The sequence below is a fragment of the Lutra lutra genome, chromosome 10 (assembly GCF_902655055.1).
Source record: "Lutra lutra chromosome 10, mLutLut1.2, whole genome shotgun sequence".
In the NCBI taxonomy this organism is placed as follows: Eukaryota; Metazoa; Chordata; class Mammalia; order Carnivora; family Mustelidae; genus Lutra; species Lutra lutra.
The window spans coordinates 19,933,214-19,957,941 of NC_062287.1; the positions used below are offsets into that span (position 1 = coordinate 19,933,214).

At 39.4% G+C, this 24,728-nt stretch overlaps 1 protein-coding gene and 1 pseudogene across 1 annotated transcript; both read right to left on the reverse strand.

Annotated features, from left to right (window-relative positions):
* Positions 1 to 9,391: 9,391 nt before the first annotated feature.
* On the reverse strand, positions 9,392 to 15,914 carry LOC125079680 (olfactory receptor 8B3). The gene is made up of 3 exons (XM_047693480.1): positions 15,789 to 15,914; positions 12,890 to 12,948; positions 9,392 to 10,352 (listed from the first exon to the last, which is right to left on the reverse strand). The coding sequence occupies exons 1-3, from the start codon at positions 15,912 to 15,914 to the stop codon at positions 9,392 to 9,394; spliced, it is 1,146 nt and encodes a 381-aa protein (XP_047549436.1).
* A 3,371-nt stretch (positions 15,915 to 19,285) lies between these two features.
* LOC125079681 (protein FAM83H-like) lies at positions 19,286 to 22,364 on the reverse strand (annotated as a pseudogene).
* Positions 22,365 to 24,728: the final 2,364 nt, after the last annotated feature.

The window sequence follows — 24,728 nt, forward strand, 5'->3', positions numbered from 1 at the left end:
ATGTCTAAATATCTTTAGACATAAAAAGGTTTTTTCAGCACTGTTTGTTAAAAAGATTACTATTTCTCAATTTGAACTGCCTTTGTTCCTTTGTCAATGACCAGTTAGTTGTCTACATTTTGTAAGTTTATTCCTGTGTTCTCTATTCTGATACATTGTTCTATGTGTCTTTTCTTTCATCACACTGTCTTGATTACTACAGCTTTGCAGTGATCTTGAAGTTGGACAATGTCTGTCCTACAACGTTTTTTTTCCCCCTTCAGTATTGTATTTTATATTCTGGCTCTTCTGTTTTTCCATATAAATTTAGAATCAGTTTGTTGCTATCCACAAAAACTTACTGGGATTTGGATGGGCATCACATTGATTCCATAGATGAAGTTAAGAATTGATATCTTAATGTTATTGAATCTTCCAATCCATTAACATAGAATATCTTTCCATTGATTTGGATCTTTTATGATTACTTTTATTAAAGTTTTGTAGTTTTCTACATCTAGATCTGACACATATTTTGTTAAGTTTATAACTATGTATTTCTTCTTTACTAGGGATGGTGATAGAGGTGCAGTATGAACAGTACTGTGTTTTCCATTTCAAGTTCCAATTACCCAATTGCTGATATATAGTAAAGAAATTAACTTTTGAATTAACTTTGTGTCCCGTGACTTGCTTTTAGTCACTTACTAATTCCAGGTTTTTGTTTGTCTGTTTTTGTAGTTGTTCTTGTTATCAGTTTTGAGGAATTATCTATGGAGATAATCAATCATGTCATCTGAGTACAAAGACAGCTTTATTTTTATTCTAATCTGTCCAGTTAGCACACTTTTTATTTATTTATTTATTATTTTTTACAGTAATAGTTGGAAATTTCAGTATTGATTTTTCTTTAAGATTTTTCTTCTTTTTTTTCTTTTCAGCATAACAGTATTCATTGTTTTTGCACCACACTCAGTGCTCCATGCAATCCGTGCCCTCTCTAGTACCCACCACCTGGTTCCCCCAACCTCCCACCCCCCACCCCTTCAAAACCCTCAGATCGTTTTTCAGAGTCCATAGACTCTCATGGTTCACCTCCCCTTCCAATTTCCCTCAACTCCCTTCTCCTCTCCATCTCCCCCTTGTCCTCCATGCTATTTGTTATGTTCCACAAATAAGTGAAACCATATGATAATTGACTCTCTCTGCTTGACTTATTTCACTCAGCATAATCTCTCCCAGTCCCATCCATGTTGCTATAAAAGTTGGGTATTCATTTTTTTTTTAGCAAACTTTTTAAAGTTGTCATTCCAAGAAGCAATAGAGGCTCAAATATGAATAAATCTGAAAGACTTTATTTCAGCATCCTTTGACCTAAGGAAATGCAAATTCAAATTCTTATGTGATACCAATGTATGCACAACAGAACAGCTAAAATACCAAATGTACTGTGGATGTGGAACAGCTAGAACTTTTGTACACTGTACAAAGTACAGTGTACACAGTAAAATTGTACAAGTACTTTGGAAAACAAATTGGTGTTTTCTTTCTTTTTCTTTTTTTCTTAAAGATTTTATTTATTTGACAGATAGAGATCACAAGTAGGCAGAGAGGCAGGGGGCGTGGGGGGGAAGCAAACTCCCTGCTGAGCAGAGAGCCTGATGTGGGGCTCGATCCTAGGACCCTGGGATAATTGCCTAAGCAGAAGGCAGATGCTTAACCCACTGAGCCACCCAGGTGCCCCAAATTGGAGTTTTCTATTAGATACACATACATGTAGCCTTGGATCCAGACATTCCACTGTTAACTATATATCTAGAGAAATTAGGGTATATCTAAAAGAAATTATGCAAAAATATTTATTGAAGTTTTATTTATAATACCCAAATTTCCATCAACAAGAGAATAGATGAGTAAATTGGATAAAATACATTCAATGGGATAGAAGTAATTTTCTGATATATGCACTGATATGGTTAAAATATAAAAATGATTATGTCAAAGAAAGAAGACAGACACAAAAAGCACAAACAGTATGATTTTATTTATAAAATTTTTAAAAACAGGCAAAACTATTCTAAAGTGATAGAACTCAGAGCAATGTTTCCCTCAAGTGGTAGATGTGGGTTGCTGTTGGCCAGAAAGAGACATGAGGAAAATTTCTGAGTTCATGAATATGTTCCATACCTTTTTCTGGGTGGTGATTAAACTGAGCTTATACTTAGGCCAAAAAGCCACCAAGGTGTATACAGCATATTTGTATATTTTACTATATATAAGTTAGACCTTATTAAACAAAGTTGAGACATTTTTATAAAACTTTGTAAGTAAAATGTATTTGTGTAAAAATGTATATAGCTCAATATTTTAAACAATATATTGTTCATCAGATCTATCAGTATTTAGAGAAAACTAGTGTGTGTGTGTATGTGTGTATGTGTGTGTGTTTAAAGAATTATTTATTTTAGAGAGAGAGAGCAAGAGAGCACATGCATGTGTGGGAGGGAAAGGGAGAGAGAGAATCTCAAGCAGACTTCTGAGTCCAAAGCCCAATGCGGGGCTCAATCTCACAACCCTGATATCATAATCTGAGTTGAAATCAAGAGTTGGATGCCTAACTGACTGAGCCACCCAGACGCCCCTACTGTGTGTTTTTTGTTACATGTCTCTAATCACTAATATTAGTATGAGTAGGTCCATCCACATTTTTCCATGGAACCCTCTGAGACATAATACTGAGCCAGATGGGTCAGTAATTTTACAAAGGATAAGAGTTGGGTGTTAGATATCTTGATTTATATTGACTCCACTTCTCAAGCCTAGGGGAAATTAACTGAAGTTGACATAAACACACAAAGAAATCCCAGAGAAACAGTAATACAAAATTCACCTCTACCATTTAAGCTATGTGTTTCTATTTTTATCACCAATAGTGACGGCCAACATTTAATATCAATTTTTTTTTGTATGTAATATTTGCAAATGAATAATTTCAGTTTAAAAGTATAGCAAATTTCATGGTTAAAATTATAGAAAACCCAGTTCAAAACTAGCTTAAAACCAGGGAGGCAAAGAAGTAGGAAAATTTCATGTATAATATGAAAAAAACTCAACTTGTAGAAACATACTAGGAAATAACACATTTTTTTTAAGATTTTATTCATTTATTTGACAGAGATCACAAGTAGACAGAGAGGCAGGCAGATAGAGAGAGAGAGAGAGAGAGAGGGAAACAGGCTCACTGCTGAGCAGAGAGCCCGATGCGGGACTCAATCCCAGGACCCTGAGATCACGACCCGAGCCGAAGGCAGTGGCTCAACCCACTGAGCCACCCAGGCGCCCCATATTTTAAAATTAGTATATAAGAAGGGTGCCTGGATGGCTCAGTAAGTCAAACATCTGCCTTTGCCCTAGTTCATGATCATGGGGTCCCAGGATCAAGCTCAGCATTGAGCTCCCTCCTCAGTGGGGAGTCTGCTTTTCCCTCTCCCTCTGCCCCTCCCTACTGCTCATGCTCTCTTTCACTTTCTCATGCTCTCTCTCTCACAAATAAATAAATAAAATCTTTTAAATAAGTCAAGTGGAGAGAGTCAATTATCATATGGTTTCACTTACTTGTGAAGCATAAATATTAACACGGAAGACACTGGGAGAAGGAAAAGAGAAGTGAGTTGGGGGAAATCAAAGGAAGAGATGAACCATGAGAGACTGTGGACTCTGAGAAACAAACTGAAGGTTGTGGAGGTGGGGGAGAAGTTGGGTGAGCCTGGGGTGGGTATTAAGGAGGGTACGTATTGCATGGAGCACTGGGTGTGGTGCATAAGCAATGAATCTTGGAACCGAAAAAATAATTTATTTAATTTAAAAATAAAATTAAATTAAAAATAAAATTAAATTTAAAAAATGAAATTAAATTAGAAAGTTTAAAAAATAAATAAAACTAGCATATAAGAACAAAAAACGAGCTGTTACTAATATATTCTATAAGTTCTACAAGATTTTAAAAAAATGACATGCTAAGGAAAGACAAAGATATGAAAATACTGAAATTGACCTCCTTGACCAAAAAAATACAATGTATGAAATGAAAAGTATGCCAAATCCAAAAAATCACAAAAAATCATGAGGAAAACATCAGAAAACCCAATTTAGGGATATTCTACAAAATACCTGATGAATACGTTTTAAACTGTCAAGATAATCCAAAACATGGGAAGTCTGAGAAACTATGGCAGGCAAGAGGAGCCTAATGAGACATGACTACTCAGGGCAACGTGGTATCCTAAGTGGGATCCTATGATAGAAAAAGGACATTAGATGAAAAAGGACATTAGATGAAAATTAAGAAAATATGAATCAAGTATGTGCTTTAACTAAGAATGTATCAATACTGGTTCGTTAACTGTGACTAATGTAAAATAACAGCAGGAACTGGATATTGAATACATGGTAACTGTACTAGCTTTGTAATTTTTCTATAAATATAAAAGAAAGAGTTTATGTAAAAAATATATATACTGCATGGGGTATCTAGATCAGATCAGGGTATCTAGATCAGATACTGCAGAAGAAATGATGTATGAACTTGAACACCAATAGAAACTACCCAAAATGAAATACAAAAAGTAGACGACTAGAAAAAAAATGGATAGAGCATCAGTGAGCCATAAGACATTGAACAGCCCAATAGATGTCTAACTGGAGGCTCAGAGAGGGAGAAGAGGAGACAGAAAAATATTTGAAGGCATAATAGCTGTTAGTATATGATATAGTCACTATCACTATACAATGAATGCCCCTGACCACTTAATCAAATCTGAAAACAAAGCTGACTAAATAAAGTAATTTAACAACTTTATTTTCTGGTATTCTTGGGCTAGATTATTGGATTTAATCACTAATTGAAAACAACTAAAAACAATGCATAAAATTCTCTACAATATTCTCTTTTATGATTTAATTTGCAATTACATAGCTTTTTGCATTATTTATTAAACTATATATGTATGTTTATGAACTGTTCAGGATTCTGTTATATTTGATGATAAAACAGAAAAAGATAGCATATTCACTACATATTAATGCAGATTATTCAAAAGTCAAAATATCCATCTTTAAAGAAACATATTTTTTATTATGTAATATTCTCAAATATATCCATAATTCTTGGCCATTCTAACTGGTGTAAGGTGATATCTCAATGTGGTTTTAATTTGAATCTCCCTGATGGCTAGTGATGATGAACATTTTTTTCATGTGTCTGATAGCCATTTGTATGTCTTCATTGGAGAAGTGTCTGTTCATATCTTCTGCCCATTTTTTGACCTGATTGTCTGTTTTGTGTGTGTTGAGTTTGAGGAGTTCTTTATAGATCCTGGATATCAATCTTTTGTCTATACTGTCATTTGCAAATATCTTCTCCATTCTGTGGGTTGCTTCTTTGTTTTCTTGACTGTTTCCTTTTCTGTGCAGAAGCTTTTGATTTTCATGAGGTCCCAAAAGCTTACTTTGGCTTTTGTTTCCTTTGCTTTTGGAGACATATCTTGAAAGAAGTTGCTGTGGCTGATATCAACGAGATTACTGCCTATGTTCTCCTCTAGGATTCTGATGGATTCCTGTCTCACATTGTGGTCTTTTTTCCATTTTGACTTTATCTTTGCGTACGGTGTAAGAGAATGGTCGAGTTTCATTCTTCTACATATAGCTGTCCAGTTTTCCCAGCACCATTTATTGAAGAGACTGTCTTTTTTCCACTGTATATTTTTTCCTGTTTTGTCGAAGATTAACTGACCATAGAGTTGAGGGTCCATATCTGGGCTCTCCACTCTGTTCCACTGGTCTATGTGTCTGTTTTTATGCCAGTACCATGCTGTCTTGTTGATCACAGCTTTGTACTAAAGCTTGAAATCAGGTAATGTGAAGCCGCCAGTTTTATTTTTGTTTTTCAACATTTCCTTAGTGATTCGGGGTCTCTTCTGGTTCCATACAAATTTTAGGAATATTTGCTCCAGCTCTTTGAAGAATATCGGTGGAATTTTGATTGGAATGGCATTAAAAGTATAGATTGCTCTAGGCAGTATAGACATTTTAACAATATTTATTCTTCTGATCCAAGAGCATGGAATGGTCTTCCATCTTTTTGTGTCTTCTTCAATGGCCCAAATTGGCAAGACAGGAAACAACATGTGTTGGAGAGGATGTGGAGAAAGGGGAACCCTCTTACACTGTTGGTGGGAATGCAAGTTGGTGCAGCCTCTTTGGAGAACAGTGTGGAGATTCCTCAAGAAATTAAAAATAGAACTTCCCTATGACCCTGCAATTGCACTGCTGGGTATTTACCCCAAAGAGACAGATGTAGTGAAAAGAAGGGCCATCTGGACCCCAATGTTTATAGCAGCAATGGCCACGGTTGCCAAACTGGAAAGAACCAAGATGCCCTTCAACGGACGAATGGATAAGGAAGATGTGGTCCATATACACTACGGAGTATTATGCCTCCATCAGAAAGGATGAACACCCAACTTTTGTAGCAACATGGACGGGACTGGAAGAGATTATGCTGAGTGAAATAAGTCAAGCAGAGAGAGTCAATTATCATATGGTTTCACTTATTTGTGGAGCATAACATAGCATGGAGGACATGGGGAGTTAGGAGAAGGCATTTGGGGGAAATTGGAAGGGGAGTGAACAATGAGAGACTATGGACTCTGAAAAACAATCTGAAGGGTTTGAAGAGGTGTGGGGGTGGGAGGTTGGGGGAACCAGGTTGTGGGTATTAGAGAGGGCATGGATTGCATGGAGCACTGGGTGTGGTACAAAAACAATGAATACTGTTATGCTGAAAATAAATTTTAAAAAATGATTAAAAATATATATATATATATATATATATATATATATATATATCCATAATTCTTAATGAAAATTTGTCCTTGCTTCCAGAACATAATTTCTTTATAACAGGTTTTGTACTTGAAATAGTTATTTGTAACTCCTGATCAAGAATTTTTAATTACTATACTTCCTATTTCTTTTACAATCTTTGAGAAATTTTAAGAGAAATTTTTTACGTGATAGTTTTACACCATTTTTACAACCATTTAAAACTTTGCAACTGAAATCATATTTTTTTTATTGTTTTATGTTAAACACCATAAAATACATCATTGGTTTTTGATGCAGTGTTCCAAGATTCATTGCTTATGCACCCAGTGCTCCATGTAATCCCTGCCCTCCTTAATACCCACCACCAGGCTCACCCATGCCCCCCACACCCCTCCCCTCTAAAATCTTCAGTTTGTTTCTTGGAGTTCACAGTGTCTCATGGTTCATCTCCCCCTCTGATTTCCCCCCATTCACTTTTCCTTTGCTTTTCCTAATGTCTTCCATCTTATTCCATATGTTCCACAAGTAAGTGAAACCATAATGATAATTGACTTTCTCTACTAAATTCATATTTAAATAATGAAAGAGTTCTCTTCTTTCATTGACAAATTTAATGTTAATGTCAAAGTTCATTCCTTTCCTCATGAATAGCTACTATTTACAGAATCAATTGCTTAGAAGATTTTCCTTTGCCTACAGATTTGCTTAGTTACACAGTAAAAAATTAATTGATTAAGTAAATGAAAAATCTGTTTACAAATATTCTATTCTCTGCCCTGGGTCTATTTTATAACAAAACCAATCTGTCTTTATGATCAGAACCTAAATCTCAGTGTTAAAATCAGTTATGTAAGTCTTCTGTGTCATCAAGAAGCAAATGCCAAGAAATAATTAGACCTGTAAGACATTTATTGTGGTAAAAAACTGTGAAGGATAAAATGGGAGGGAGAGGGAGTCAGTGATAAAGGCCTTTAGACTGGGCTGAAACTCTGACACCTAAGAAAGAAGAGAAGGATATGGTAGGAAAATCTCAGACTACAGCGCAGTCCTACAAAGTCTGTTAGGATGACAGGAAGTACCTAAGGAAGATTGCCTATCAGAAGACACCTGTGTTACACAGCTATTGGCCAGCTCCTCTATGACCCATCATTCTAAGCCCCTGGCTGGGAACATCTCAAAGCGAGCATGGACTCTGCCTGAACACAACAGTGAATCCACAGGAGTATAAGCTAGAGACTATCAGTCAACAATGCTTCCCAAAGCCAGTTCTCTCGAAAAGGAGCTAAGCAGAACCTTTCTATGACTGCTATGGTCCAATCCCAAAAACAAGTTATACCCCAAAGTTCTTTCTGACTTATTATTTATTATTATCTATTATTATGTTTTACTAATTATTGTAACATTAAATTTATTATTGTTGTTATCTGAACAAGAATGCAATTCAACGAGTATTTCTTGACCTCCCACTATGTTTGATATTCTAAATACACAAATGTGAAAAGCACTGGAGAAATAGGAAATCTATAGGAAAAAGCATCTAGTTAAATACATTTATTACCTTATTGGTGGGACAAGGTTTAAGTATATTCACAAAATGTTGCTAGGAATATAATTTATTACTATTAATATACACCATTTTTCATTAGAAACTTCACTGGGTAAGTAAAATAATGGCTACAATGTTTCTCCTGATACCATGTGCAGTATTTTCCTTAAAGTGATAAATTTCAAAATTTACAATAAGAACTATATGCTCTTTTCCAAATATTTGGTATCATTTTGGAGGGTAAAGAATGCAAGTTTTATAATGCAATAAACCACCGACCCCTTACTGGGATCCTGAGATATGTATGTATTATTTCTCTAATCATTCCTTCTTACAACAATGACTGGCAATGAACAGTGGCATCTGTGTATTCTCTTAGATATTAAATACAGTGGATTGATAGACAACCTCAGAAGCCGTAAGTACCTGGTATAGATTTTGCAATTACTGGAGGGAAAAAGGAAAGTCAGAATAATAACATAGAAAGTGATAAGAAAAATAGAACAAAAGGACAATATTAGGGGGATCTGATCCTACTTTAATCCTTATACACAATTTGAAATGCATTTCTTCGAATGCTACTGCCTATACCAGTTATTATTAAAAATAATAGTTAAAAACTTTTGTGTCTAGATCAGTGAGCTCTAATTTTAACTTTATGTAAATGAAAAAAACTAACCACATTTGTCCATATTAGAAGTAACCCAGAAACAAAAGTAGCATAAAAGTTATTTGAAATGTCAGTACATAGTTTCTATTTATAAAATGTATTAGTTATTTGTGTAAGCTTGCACACATGATGGAGATACAGAAGGAAAAATAAGACAAGATTAGCTATCAGGAAAAAGATAAGCAAGTCTATTAAACAACACATAACACAATCTATAGAAGCAACATGGTTATGCACATAGTCTCATCTTGAAAAACACCAATAATTATAAAATAAAAACCTGGGCTTCTTTATATTGTTGCTGCTTCTAATTAGAACATGTTTCTCCTCCAGATCTTAATCAGGGCTTTCCTCAGTGCTATTTTGACATCCTTATTCCTCAAACTGTAGATCAAGGGGTTGAGCATGGGCCCTACATTAGTATAGAAAACTGAAGAAACTTTTCCCTGCTCCATAGATCCAGGAGAAGAATATTTAAGATACATGAATGCTGCTGACCCAAAAAAAAGAGAAAGAGCAATGATGTGAGAGCTGCAGGTACTGAAGGCTTTTGATCGTCCTTGAGCAGATCTGATATGAAGAATGCTAGTGAGGATAAAGACATAAGAAATCAGGATGGTAAAACTGGGTACTGTGATATTAATTCCCACGACTATCAAAACTACCACCTCATTGACATAGGTGCTAGTGCAAGAGAGTTGGAGAAGAGGAAGAATGTCACACAGGTAATGGTTGATGATATTGACATGGCAGAAGGTCAGTCTAAGCATGCAGCCTGTGTGGGCAGAGGCTCCAGCAAATCCCATCATGTATGCAGCAACAGTTAGCAAGCAACAGACCTGATGGGACATGGTGACCCTATACAGCAATGGATGACAGATGGCCACATAGCGGTCATAGGCCATTGAGGTCAACATGTAGCATTCCGAGATGACAAAAAAGAGAAAGAAAAACAGCTGTGTCATGCACCCGTCATAGGAGATGATGTTCTCCCTTGATACAAAGTTCATCAGCATCTTGGGGGTGAAAACAGAAGAGTAACAGAGATCAATGAAGGATAGGTTGAAGAGGAAGTAGTACATGGGGGTGTGGAGGTGAGAGTTGAGACCGATGAGAATGATCAAGCCAAGGTTGCCCACCACGGTGACAATGTAGATCATCAGAAACAGGAAAAAGAGGGGTTGCTGGAGCTCTGGGTGGTCTGTTAATCCAGCAAGAAGAAATTCAGTCACTGAGGAGTCATTTCTAACCAATATTGTCTTCTTCGGATTTCTGTGAGGACAGAAGAAAGTCCCGTTAATAGAAACCCCAACTCTGGGGCGCCTGGGTGGCTCAGTCATTTGGGTAGCTGCCTTTGGCTTGAGTCATGGTCCTGGGGTCCTGGGGTCGAGCCAAGCATCGGCTCCCTGCTCAGCAGAGAGTCTTCTTCTCCCTTTCCCTCTGCTTGCCGCTCTGCCTACTTGTGCTCTCTATCTCTGTGTCAAATAAATAAAAAGGAAAAGAAAAGAAAAGAAAGAAACCCCAGCTCTCCTCCCTCTCCTTACACACTCTTATTTATGAGAAGAAGACTCAGACCAGCAAATAAGTCCTCCTTTGTTCCACAGGGTCAGAGTGGACTAGCACACACACCCTTCAACATTAAAACCACTCTGTCTTGTTGCGTGAGCAGCACGTGACAAACAACTGCTCCCGTCTTTACTAGAAGATACAAGGATGGAGGAGCAGCTGAGGATAAAGGCTACCTGTTGGTGAGCTTCGGTAGTGGGGAGCTATCCCCAGCTCTCCCTCCCACTCATCTGATCCTTCACTTCCTCATTCCTACTCTCATGTTCCTATTACCCTACCCAATACCTTAGTTCCCTGTCATAACTACCATGAAAGCAAGGATTCCTCTTGGCCAGAGACCATACCACAATGGTGTTTCATAGAAGAGAATCCCTACCAGTCTACAATGTTTTCAGATAACTTACTTCAAGAATCCATGAAGTCAGTAATGGATAACAAGTATTGAGGAGAACCTTGGTAGCCTAAGATTTATAATTCATCATATACTCGGGTATTTCTATACACTCCCCTTCTCTGGTCCATCTTAGCTGGACAGAGAATGAACAAAGGAAGGTGGATATATTTTCCTTGGTTTTGTAGGAGGGCATGAAAGAGAAAGATAATTAATGTGGACATTGATTAAATAAAGTTTATGAAAATATATCAGGCTGTATGCTTATAACACATAACCTTTTTTTCTATGTGTATTTCAATTAAAAACTTTATCTTAGGGAAGAGATAAATCTCTTCCTTTGATCTTGTTATATTCTGCATGTGTCACTTGGTACTGGTATAGCTATCTTGCTGCCAGATGAAGGATGAAGCCAACACAGAGAGGGTATGCTCAGAATAATGCAGGTGGTATAGTCAGAGCTTCATACATTGAGTTTCTTGTTATACAATATAAATATTTTTCCTCATTTTTCAAGAGCAGAGAGAATAAGAGATAAATAGAAATGTGATTAACTTACTCTCCCTCCATTGAAAGAACTGTGCTGACCCTCTATGTGATCTTCTTCTTCCTTTATTGGCCAAAGATCACATCACAGATCTCACAGTCTAAGCATTCCAGGAGTCATTCTTGGTTGTGGATCAAACTTGTTGCTATAAACTTACTAAGAAAATATGAAGGGTAACTACACACTTGATACCTGTGCCACCGGGTCATAGAGCTCAAGGCATGTGCTTAAGGCTTATATATGAGAAATCCAGGTCCATGTCCTTTAGGACCTTCCCATCATGCTAAGCTCTGTAGGGAAGAAACTGGTGTCTCTGTTTATATCCTAATTGTGACAATAAATATTAATTTCCCATCAGGGATTATATATTCCCTAGGGTATATAAGAAAGGATCCTATCTGTCCCCTGTAATTAAAATGTTATTGAAAACTAAGGAGGGCATGTGTTGCGATGAGCACTGGGTGTTATACACAACTGATGGATTGTTGAACACTACATATGAAACTAATAATATACTATATATTGTATAATTAAATTTAAATTAAGAAAAAAAATTTCTCTATATTTCTAGGTAACATATTAGTTTTAAGGATTTAAGTTCATAAGGATTTGTGAATATTTCAGTAAAGTTTATTTTGCCTTTTTAAAATACTTGAGTCCTTTTAAATATTCAGTGTGTAAGCAAATTATATAGAGATCAACCAAGGAACTTTTGAACTGATTTCAGAGTTTATTGCTTAATAAAAATAATTTAATATAAAAATGACCCATTATTTCATGGAAATTTAATTATCCTGGGTTTTCTGACTCAGTATGTATTTGCTTTTAACATATTATATCAAATTTATAAGAAAAATCACTGTTAAGCTTCCATTTCAAGAAAATATGACTTTAGAATTCCCAGTTATGTATTAATTCATGATCATGCTGTGAGAAGGCATCTAATTTTTTATCTTGAAATTATTACAAGTTCATGGGAAACTGCAAAAATAATGTATGCAGTTCCTTGAAACCAACCCAGCTTCCTACCGTAGTAACATCTTTAACAACGGTAGCATAATAGCAAAACCAGGAAATTGACATTGGTATAATAATGTTAACAGGATAGGACTACAAACATTTTCAGCTTTCAGCAGTTTTACATATACTGTGTGTTTTTGTTATGCGTGTAGATCTATGTGATCTGACCATGTAGTATGTAGTATGTGATCAAGATCATGATCATGTGATCATGACCACAATCATGAAAGAGAAGTGTCCCACTACCATACAGGAACTCCTTTCTTCACACGCATTTCCTCCCACCTTCCTCTGTGTCTTCTGGCAACCATTAACCTCTTCTCCATCTCTACAGTGGAGTCATTCTATAGGCAACAAATAAGACTGCGTCATGTATAACCTCTGAAATTGGTTTTGTTCACTAAGCATGATGCTCTTAAGTCCATCCCAGTTGTTGCATGCATCAATGATCCATTTCTTTTACTACTGAGTTGTGCTGCATTTTTTACAACCCACATTTATTCATCCTTCTGTAGTAATTTAAAAATAATGAGGTTGGGTGCCTGGGTGGTTCAGTGGGTTAAAGCCTCTGCCTTCGGCTCAGGTCATGATCCCAGGGTTCTGGGATCGAGCCCCACATCGGGCTCTCTGCTCATCAGGGAGCCTGCTTCCTCCTCTCTCTCTGCCTGCCTCTCTGCCTACTTGTGATCTCTGTCTGTCAAATAAATAAATAAAATCTTTAAAAAAAATAATGAGGTTGTTTAATACACAACTATTTTATTTATGGAAAATGTTTCAGGGGCAGGGGCAAGAAGATCACAGTTGAGATTGGTTCTTCTTGCAATTTTCTCTTTTTTGAATCAATTTTACTGTGTTACAATTTGAATACAATAAAATGCATCCACTTTAAAAGTACAGTTTTTCAATGACTTTCATGTCATTGTAACTGCCACCATAATCAAGATATAGAGCATTTCCACCAACCTCAAAAGTTCTTTCAAACTCTTTTGCAATCCAACTCCTGTCCTTTTAGTCATGAAAGGATGTTGAAATTTGTCAAATGCTTTTTCTGCATCTATTGAGATGATGATATGATTTGTATCTTTCATTCTATTAATCTGGAGTATCGTGTTTATTGATTGGCATATGTTGAATCATTTTTGCCTCCCATGGATAAATCCCACTTGATAACGGTTATGATCCTCTTGATGTGCTACAGAATGTAGAATTTTGTTTGGAGATTTTACGTCAATATTCATTAGAGATAGCAGCCTGTAGTTTTCTCTACTTATAGTGTCCTTGCCTTGCATTTGTATGAGGGTAATTCTGGCCTTGTACAATGAATTTGACAGTGCTCCCTCCCTACAATTTTGGAAGAGTTAAGGTTTGGCATTAATTCTTTAACTGTTTGGTAAAAGTCACCAGTGAAACCATCAGGTCCTGGGCTCTTCCTTCTTAGGGATTTTTGATTATTGATTCAGTGTCCTTACTTGTTATTGGTCTGTTCAGATTTTCTATTTCCTCATGAATCAGTCTTGTAAACTGTATGTTTTTAAAAACATATCCATTTCTTCTAGGTTATCCAATTTGCATATAATTGTTCATTGTCACTTATGGTCCTTTGTATTACCACAGTATTTGTTGTAATGTCTCCACTGCATTATAACATCATCATGTTATCATGATCTTCTTTATCTCTTGTTATAGCTATTGAGTTAAAGTCTATTTCATCTGATGAAGAATAGCTAACCCTACTGTTTTTTGGTTTCAACTTGCATGGAATATTTTTTTCCATCCCCTCCTTATTGTCTCTGTGTCCTTAAAGCTGATTTAAGTCTCTTGTAGGCAAGATATAGTTGGGTCTTGTTTTTCATTTGTTTGTTTACTTATTCAGCCTCTCTATGCCTTCTCATTGGAAAATTTAAGCTATTTACATTTTAAGTAATTACTGATAGGTAGGGACTTATTAATGTCTTCTTAATTATTTTCTGGCTATTTTGTAGTTTCCTTATTCCCCTCTTCCTCTCTTGCTGTCTTCCTTTGTGACTGGATGACTTTCTGTAATGGTATGCTTCAATTCCCTTCTCTTTGTCCTTCTGTATCTACTGTAGGCTTCTGTTTTGTGGTTACTATCAGATTCACATAAAATATCATATAAACATTACAGTCTACTTTAAGGTGATAATTTCAATCACATACAAAAACTCTATTCTTTTATTCTCTTTTCATATTTTGTTTTTGATGTCACAATTTATCTTTTTATATTGTGTAACCATTAACAAATTATTGTAGCTATAGTTATTTTTTAAGATTTTATTTATTTATTTGATAGAGACACAGTGAGAAAGGGAATATAAGCAGAGCGAGTAGGAGAGGGAGAAGCAGGCTCCCCACTGAGCAGGGAGCCCGATGTGGGGCTTGATCCCAGGACCCTGGGATCATGACCTGAGCCTAAGGCAGACACAGACTGAGCCACCCAGGCACCCCAGCTATAGTTATTTTTAATACTGGTATCCTTTAACCTTTACTAGAGTTAAGTAGCTAATCACCTATTGTAGTACTAGAGTATTCTGAGTTTGACTAAACATATCTACCAATGTGTTGTCTATCTTCTAATGTTTTCATGTTACCAGTTAGTGTCTTTTGTTTCATCTCATGGCATTCTTTTCAGTATCTCTTATAAAGCAGGTCTACTGGTAATGAATTACCTCAGTTTTTGTTTGTTGGAAAAGTCTTTATCTCACCTTTATTTCCCAAAGACAACTTTACTAGGTAAAGTATTCTTGGTTCACAGTTTTTTCTTTCAGTATTTTGAGTACATGATCCTGGGTTTCAAGGTTTCTCCAAAGAAATCTACTGATAGCCTTACAAGAGTTTTTTGGTATGTGAGCATTATTTTTCCTCTGGCTGTTTTGGAAATTCTTTCCATTATCTTTGATTTTAAATAACTTAATTATAATATGTCTTGAGGAAGATCACTTTGGGTGGAATATCAGGGTGAACTATTAACTTAATGAAGTTAGGAGTTAAAATCTCTCCCCAGATTTAGGAACTTCTCAGCCATTATTCCTCTAACCAAGCTTTCTGACCCTTTTTCCACCCTTCTCTTTCTGGAACTCCAATAATGTCTACAGTGTTTCTCTTAATGGTATCGCACAGGCCAGAGCTTTCTTTATCCCTTTTTATTATTTTCCTATGTTCTCACTGCATAATTTTTAAATGTCCTGTCAAAGACTCGTTCTTCTGATCGATCCAGTCTAATACTGATACTCTTTCCTGCATTTGTCATTTCATTCATTGTATTCTTCAGCTCCAGATTTGTTTGCTTCATTGTGATGGTTTCTAACTCTATGTTAAACTTCTCATTTTGTTTGTGTATTGTTTTCATGAATTCACTAAATCGTCTTTTTGCATTTTATGTGTTTTCTTATAGTTTACTGTGTTTCCTTAAAACAGTTATTCTGAATTCTTTATAAGACAAATCACAGAGCCCCATTTCTTTGGGATCTGTTTCTAGAAAATTATTGTGTTCCTTTGGTGGTGTCGGGTTACACTAATTTTTCATATTGAAGACTGCTGTTATCTTCGTATATGAAGAAGCAGCTACTTCCTCCAGTCTTTCTGACTTGCCTCAGCAGAGAATTACCTTCTGTCACCCCTGCTAGTGATTCTGACGCTTTCTCAGACCTTTCTATGGTTATTCCTGCTCCAAACTTTTTATTTCATCGTATGGCAGAATTCTTAAACCTGTATGCCGTCCCTCCAACCTGCAAAGCCAGGTTAGTTGCTGATAGCCTCCTTTTTGCTGTCCCTAGAGTGGGACTGAATGCTCAATGTGTGATTTTTTTAAAGATTTATTTATTTGTTTGACAGACAGAGATCACAAGTAGGCAGAGAGGCAGGCAACGAGAAAGAGAGGGGGAAGCAGGCTCCCTACTGAGCAGAGAGCCCTTGCGGGACTCAATCCCAGGACCCCAGGATCATGATCTGAGCCGAAGGCAGAGGTTTTAACCCACTGAGCCACCCAGGCGCCCTCAATGTGTGATTTTTCTCCAGCCTGCAGAGTCGGGCCATCTTTTCACATGTACTTACTGGCCATCTTCTCACTGGAAGCCATGTGGAAAACCATCCACAGGATGGGGTTATGTGTGGGTAAGGTGCACAGAGTAAGGGGGTGCCCATGGCTACTTGACAGCATTCCCAGTGGCTCAACAGCCAGCCTCCCAATGTACCCAATCCCGGTACAATTAGTAGGAAGCACATCCCTCTGATGCCCTCCAACAGCCCTACCGGCGACTGCCCAGACACTCCCACCCTCAGTCACACAATATACCTCAGCTATCTCAATGGGATGAGAAGTGGATCTCTTTGGCAGTGTCTCCCAAAGCTGAGGAAACCAGAACTGCATTTCCATGGTCTTACTTTCCCCAGTGGGAACATGAGTCACAGGTTATAAGAATAACTTGTTTGGCAATGAGCTATGTTGCCTTGAGGGAGGAAGGACATAGGTAAAGTGAAACTGTTCCTCTTACCCTCTCCAATGCATCCAATCTTGGACTTTTTTTTTTATCCAACAGTGTGCTGGTATTTCTGGGCTAAGTTCCTGGACTTCCACAAAGGTTCTCTCATCTGAGGGTGATTGTCAAAATTGCTATTTTTTGTGGGGAAAAAAGTAAAAAATTATTATTACACCATGATGTAACATACTGTTCATCTTATGATCTTATTACATTATTCATCTTGGAATTTCCTCTAAGCCAACCTAAGTCAAGACTCTCATTCTTCCTCCTCCAAGAATAAAGACTGGGACAGCCAGAATTTGGTTGATCTAATAATCAATAACAAGGGGAACACATACCATTACTCTTTCTGTAAGTGCCCATCATTATGTGTGTGTCTTTGAGCGTGTGTCTGTGTGTGTGTGTGTGCCATATTTTACTGTTAACACCAAAATGTAAAGAATCACATTTTAGGAGATGTTTTATCTAGCAAGATGTGAGAGGATGCAGACAGGAGCCAGGAGCTCCAAGGGCTCTGGCTGGACTCCCAAACTCTGGCGTCTGCATGGGCAGAACGCCCCACTTCCTGCAAAGGTACTCCCTTAATAACAGGCCTAGAACAGCCTGCTCAGAGCAGCAACACACCATGCTGCACAAAAAAACCTGACGTTTTCCACCTAAAAAAACGCTGCTGTCACCCCTACCTAAGAGGTGGCTTTGATAACAGACAATAAGCTGTCAGAGAGTGAAAGTGTCCCCCAAACACCACCATCCTCCCTTCTCCAGCTTCTCAGAACTGCCGCCTTTGCTCAGTGGACTTAAATCCTCTGAAATAATTTTGCTCTTGTGATCTCTTACGCTTTAAAGAAACAAAAACACAAATATTGGAAAAGAAATAGCAGGAACACTAATTTCCACAGTGCTAGAACCTATCGTGGGGACTTTCTAAACATTTAATGCCAAAATGTCTCGCTTGAAATCAAAGTTACTCTTTGGAGGTGAAGAAGATACAGGAAAAGAAACTGAGACAGATTTTGCAGGTTTGTGACAAAGAGGAAAGGATCCAACAACAGGGCGAAGTTGGGGTCTGCTGGGTACCTGCAGGGCAAGGACGACTCCCATCTCATAGTGTGCCAGGACCCGGTGGGGCAGTGGTCTGGGGCTCAGGCACCACCATCCTCTATCCCCTGCTCCTGCCTGTTGGAGGAAGCAGTCCTCACCCAACCCTTTTCTGGGCATAGCTGGGGATGGGCCTGTGAATGTGTCCTTAGAGGATGCTGGGGATCCTTTGTGAAGCTAGGGTACCATCATCTACCTGGATTGAGTTTTATTGTGCTGCAAAACCTAATCCTCTCACCAACCCCGCCCCCCCACCACCAGTTGTTAGCTTGAGCCTTGTGCAGGAGCAAGCCAGATCTGCTTCAGTTGTAGCAGGGCAGCCTCTCAGGGATCCTCTGTGTCCTGCCCCTTTGCCTGACTGGCCCTACTGCATCTCCTGAGAGAGACACCTTTTGGGTCTGGCTCCACCCTTCTTTCAAAAACTGCCTGCAACCAGCTCTTGCTTCCCCACAGCAAAAGGACAGGCCACCAAGGAAGATGCTGGGAGGGCAGCCAAGAAATGAGAATCCAAGCAGGGCAAGAAGTGAGACCTCACCAATTTGAGATGGAGACAGGAGAGAAAAGGCCTGAGAAGGTAGGAGGTCCTGCGAGAGAAGATGGGGCTGCCAGGAGAACAGTACAGAGGCAGCAGAGTGAAGGAGCAAGGCAGGAGACTGTGCAGGGAGGGGAACCCTGAGAATGCAGAAGCCCCAAAACACAAGGCCCTGATAGAACGGGGGGACTGAAGCACAAGAAGATGGGCCCTCCCTAAAAGAGGACTAAGGCATCAAGAGAGGGCTCCCTGAAGTGAATGAAGGCCTAAAAGGCTGGAGGCGAATGCAGAGAGGTGGCTGAGGGCCCAGAGACAGGCGCTGAGAAAGGTTGGGGGTGGCGGGGTAAGGCATGGGGGACTGAGAAGCTGGGGCCCCAAGGATGGAAAGGCGAAGGGGCAAGAGGCAGAGCAACCACAGTGAGTCCCAAGAGGAGCCAAGCTCTGCCTGCGCTCAGCTGGGTTCCAGACTGCTGTGACCTGGGGACCAGGTGCTCTGGCTGATGGGTAGCAAGGATGCGGGCACCCCCCGCCTGAACTGGAGGGCCAGGAGACTTACTTCTTGCCTTTGAATGTTCCCAGGATCTTGGACGTGAACTTTCCCGCCTTGCTGTCCCTGGTATCTTCCTCTGCCGGGCCCTCTCCCCTGCCCGGGGACACCGAGCTGCTCCTTTGCCCTGAAGACCTCCCAGAGGCGACATCCGCTTCTCTTGGCGCATGCTCTCCACGATGCCTTTCAGCCCGCCTCGCCCCGCCTCAGCCCACCCGCGTCCCGCTGCGCGGCAGGTGGGCAGTGTGTGCAGCCCAGCAGGCCATGTGTCCCGGGCTGACCGAGTGGAAGATGGCCGAACCTTTGTCCCTGTCTGGTGTGTCAGGGGCCAGGCCGCACGCAGCTGGTGGGTGGCCTAGCTCAGGGCTGCCGTGGGTCGCGGCAGGGACTCCACGGCGCTTCTGGTCATGGGCGTCAGTACTTTACAGAATGCCTTTCCATCCATCTCTCAGGTTCCTGCAGTCCAAGGTATTGGCCTGGTGGAGGCCGCACGCGCGCACGGGACCCGCTCCCCTCCTGTTGCCGCCTCCATGCTGTCGCCTGGGCCTTGATGGCCGCTTAGGGCTCTCGGGCTGCCGGTTCTCCAGCGGCCCTCGTCCTCTGCGCGCCCCTCAGCCTTGGGGCTCAGCATCTGCCGAGGCTCCGGAGCCTTCGCACGGGACCTGCATGGGGCCTCCAGCCGCCCCCTCTGCCGGCAGGGCCTTTGGAGACTCCGGGGATAAGGTAAGGGTGAAGCTGCCCTCGAGCTCCGGCACAAGGGGCACCCAGAGCACGTGCTCTCGCGCTTGCGGTGGGCTCAGGCTCCCTTTGGCCGCCCCTCAGCTGGGAGGAAGCGGGGCGGGGCGCGGAGGAGCGCAGGCCGGGCGAGCAGGGGCTCTGGGCAGCGCAATCTTTATTAATCGATCTGTATTAATCGTAAGCAGATCAGCCAAGGAAAAGTGTTTGAGTACAACAAAATTTGTGTTACAGCTTATTATTAATCAATCCCGGTTTCCGGTATGCATGCGACAGCGTTTCAGAGTCGCAAACACAGTCTTGTTAAACATTTAGCAACTAAAGTACAATGTTTTACACATTTCTTTTCACCTTAAACTTATGATAGCTGGTCAAATAAGTAAATAAACGGTAGATAATGGGGTCATGTTGCCCACTGTCACAGAAATAAGATGCAAATAGGCAAAATAGGAAGGCTATAATGAAACTTGTGTTGCTAGATTAGAGTTGGAAATAACAGTATTAATTCATGTTTCTATTATATATTAAGATAGATGAATATAGAAATAATTAGATATGGAGATACACACAAGAGTTTGAATACACAGCATATTTCCCATCCCTTTCCACTAAGAGTGTTACCAAATTCCAAGTTCAGCTGCCTGTCACTCAAAAAGCCAATACTCAAGAGTTTTGATTGGAAAGGAATACAACCTTTATTCAGGAGGCTAGCCACCTGGGGAGAAGGTGGGCTCTTGTCCAAAGGCCAACTCCAAGGTTTCTGCCTGGCCCAGGGGTTTTAAAAAGAGTGTAGGGCAATTAATAAGGGGGAGTGCAGTGGTCCCTAACATTTCTTGATTACATGCCCTTGATTATAGAGGTTGTGCAAGGGGGTCTGGTTTCTGTTTCTTGACATACAGAGGTGTTTTTTCTTTCTAGGAAAGAATGCATGGTCTGTAGGTATACAAGCAGGGTTTGTATATTGATTAACATGGTTAATCAATGATGCCGGGTAAGGGTGCTTGCTAAAGCTTAAAAACTACTAGGTTGGCTGGATGGGCTGAGGCAGCTTCAGAACCTAGAAACAGTGATACCCTAGTATCAATGAACACATCCAGCACCCAGATCTTATTTCTGAATAGTGTTTTCTGGCAATAAGAACTAGGGTTCCTTGGAGAAATGATTCATTTTAGAGTTGGACCAAGAAAATATCAGAATGATTCTGAAACATCTTATAGTGTCAGAGAGTAAAAACTTGATTTTTAAAAAGAAGATGGAGTGATTAAATGCATATAATTCAACCTGGGAGTTCTTAAGGTCCAAAAGTGGAATTATTTGGAGAACAAAATAAATAATGATACTATTGGATTATAATCCAAAGAACAAAGTAAATATCCATGAATCTATATGAATTTCAAATATATATAGATAGTTAGATAGTTAGATAACTCCCTTCCAGGAAGTAGGGGTTAATTCCTGTCTCCTGGACATAGTGACTGACTTCCAAAGACTGAGTAGGAAAAGGGAAAAATAGTAAATTTACAGTGGAGAACACTGACAAAAATCACTTCAACTGATTGATCAGATTTAACCACCAGTGGTGAGTCGTGTTGGTGTCATACAGACTTTGTTATGATGCAACAGGAAAGACTCTTCACTGATCATTATTCTCTAGTCTAAGTATAAGAAGACATTATACAAAACCAAATGAGGGTATTCTACAACATATCTGACCTACACTCTTCAAAATTGCTGTAGTCATAAAAAAAAAAAAAGGCAAAGACTAAGAAATTGTCGCAGATCAGAGACTAAGGAGATGTATCAACTAAATGCAACATGGCTTCCTAAATTGGATCCAGGAACAGAAATATGGCAGTTGTGGAGACTGGTGAAATCCAGGTTAAAAATCAGTATTTTCATTAGCAGTGTTATACTGAAGTTAATTTCTTAGTCCTAAGAAATGTACTGAAAATATGTATGAAATTTATACTAGGGGGAATTTGCATCAAGAGTATATCCAGGAATCCTCTGCACTATCTTTGTAACTTTTCTATAAATCTACAATCATTTTTAAATAAAAAGTTATTTACCAAAACACAAATCCCTCATCCCCACAAAAATGTAGTATTTGATTTTATGTAAGCCTCTTTATATATTTGCAAACATAATTTCTTCCTTTCTATAAATAGGAAAGCACTTCTGTACACATATTTATCTTCTGGGAAGATGAAAAAGAGTCACGCTTCTTGCTTAGACAGAGTCCCCATTTTGTGTCATATTCGTGGGATGTGGTGCCCAACCTTCCACTATAGAATCCAAAAGGTAGAGAAGTTCTGCCCCTGTGTTCCCAGGCCAGCAGGACGGGCACATCGACCTAGACTCAGCCAATCCCATAACTCCTATCTAAGATTTTGGCCTGGAGCAAATAATGCAAATGCAGGGAGACGACTAGGAAACAGGCAGGTGGGTGCTGCCGAGTCCTGGGGCTGAGTGGTATGAATAGGGTCGAACCCTGCAGCCTTGGGATCAACAATGTGGCCATACACTATTCCTCTGAAATACTGCCTGCCCTTTGACCCCTGGAGTTGCCTTGATTCAACCTATTCTCCAACTTTGGTTTTACAACTTCAAACCAAATCTCCCAATTCCCAATGTCCTTTCTATTAACTTTTCTTCTGTTTAAAGAAGCTAGAAACACGTTTTGTTTTGTTTTGTTTTTCCAGTTTAATGGAGATGTTATTGACATATGGCCCTTTATCTGAGTCATTTTCTACTGTTTGTCCACATAAAACCCTGATAAATCTCACGTGTATAAGCCAAAATATAAACTACCTGACAAAACATGTATCCGTCAGATGAGTTAAATGATAAATTATAAATAATGACTAAACTTTTCAATACAAGATTTTAGGGCGTTTAAATCAACAATTACTGTAATTCGTGTATTCTTCGTACTTCCCTTCTCAAAAGACAAGAATCTAGCCTCCTCTTTGGCAAACAATGTCACTGTTGGCTTTCTCAGTAATAGAATAGGACTTATGAAACAGATTTCATGTAGTAGCAACTCGTTTGCTCTCATTTTGGATTTTTCCACCAGAAATTATTAGAAGTAAGGCACACACACAGTTTACACTTTCTGAAAAAGATGGAAGGTCAGTGGAACTTCCAGCTGTGGCTGAATGAGAAGGTCAGCAAATACAAACTTGGACGGAATTGGCCAAAACAGCAATTCTGGCACTCTGAAAATGAACCAAATCTGAGAACTGTTGATGCTTCAGAAAGTGTGCAACTTTATGTAAGACAATGGGAGTCTGTGATGTTTTGCATAGAGCTCCTCCCAGCAACACGCCCTATTCCCAGCTTGGTAGAGTCAGAGGTTCTGCAAGGTGGGCCAGGCCAGGAGGCCTGGAAGCTGAGCTGCACTGACAAAGAATGCTCACTCCACCCTGAAAGTAAGCAACATCAGACGCACATCATGGAGCATAGTCATGCATATGACATGAGTGTGAGGAAAGCAGAGAGAGCCAATGCTTCTACTGGCCTGAGGCTGTGGTTTATTGTAGCAAAGTGGTTAAGGGAGTGCCTCTCGAGTTAGACTGTCTGAATTTAAATCCAGGGAGTTTCTGCACTTCCTGTGAGATTTTAGACCAGTTGTGTAACCTCTTCCAGCCTTGGTATCCACATTTGTAAGATGAGAATAATTGTCCTATGGGTTAAATGATTTCGTGCATGGAAACTGGTAGAGCACTCACTGGTATGTAGGAAGAGTCTGATAAGTGTTTTGCTCTCCTTGTTCATATTCCCCTATATTCCCCTGTATATATAGCATGAACCTGTTCCCTACCTGCTTCCTTGACAGTTCTATTTATGTGTCTCAAGCTAAATGCCCAAAAAATGCATTCAACATTTTCTTATAATTCCCAGTACTGCTCCTCTGATCATCATTTTCTAAATTTTTTTGCCACCACGTAGGCAAGTAATTCACAAAACTATTCAGCTCCTTCTTCTCATTCACCTTTTTTTTTTAATTTTTAATTTTTTTCAGCATAACAGTATTCATTATTTTTGCACCACACCCAGTGCTCCATGCAATCCGTGCCCTCTACAATACCCACCACCTGGTGCCCCCAACCTCCCACCCCCCACCCCTTCAAAATTCTCAGATCGTTTTTCAGAGTCCATAGTCTCTCATGGTTCACCTCCCCTTCCAATTTCCCTCAACTCCCTTCTCCTCTCCATCTCCCCTTGTCCTCCATGCTATTTGTTATGCTCCACAAATAAGTGAAACCATATGATAATTGACTCTCTCTGCTTGACTTATTTCACTCAACCTAATCTCTTCCAGTCCCGTCCATGTTGCTACAAAACTTGAGTATTCATCCTTTCTTTTTTCTTTTTTTTTTTTTTTACAGCTTTATAAACATATATTTTTATCCCCAGGGGTACAGGTCTGCGAATCACCAGGTTTACACACTTCACAGCACTCACCATAGCACATACCCTCCCCAATATCCTTAACCCCACCCCCCTCTCCCAACCCCCTCCCCCCATCAACCCTCAGTTTGTTTTGTGAGATTAAGAGTCACTTATGTTTGTCTCCCTCCCAATCCCATCTTGTTTCATTTACTCTTCTCCTACCCCCTCAACCCCCCATGTTGCATCTCCTCTCCCTCATATCAGGGAGATCATATGATAGTTTTCTTTCTCCGATTGACTTATTTCGCTAAGCATGAT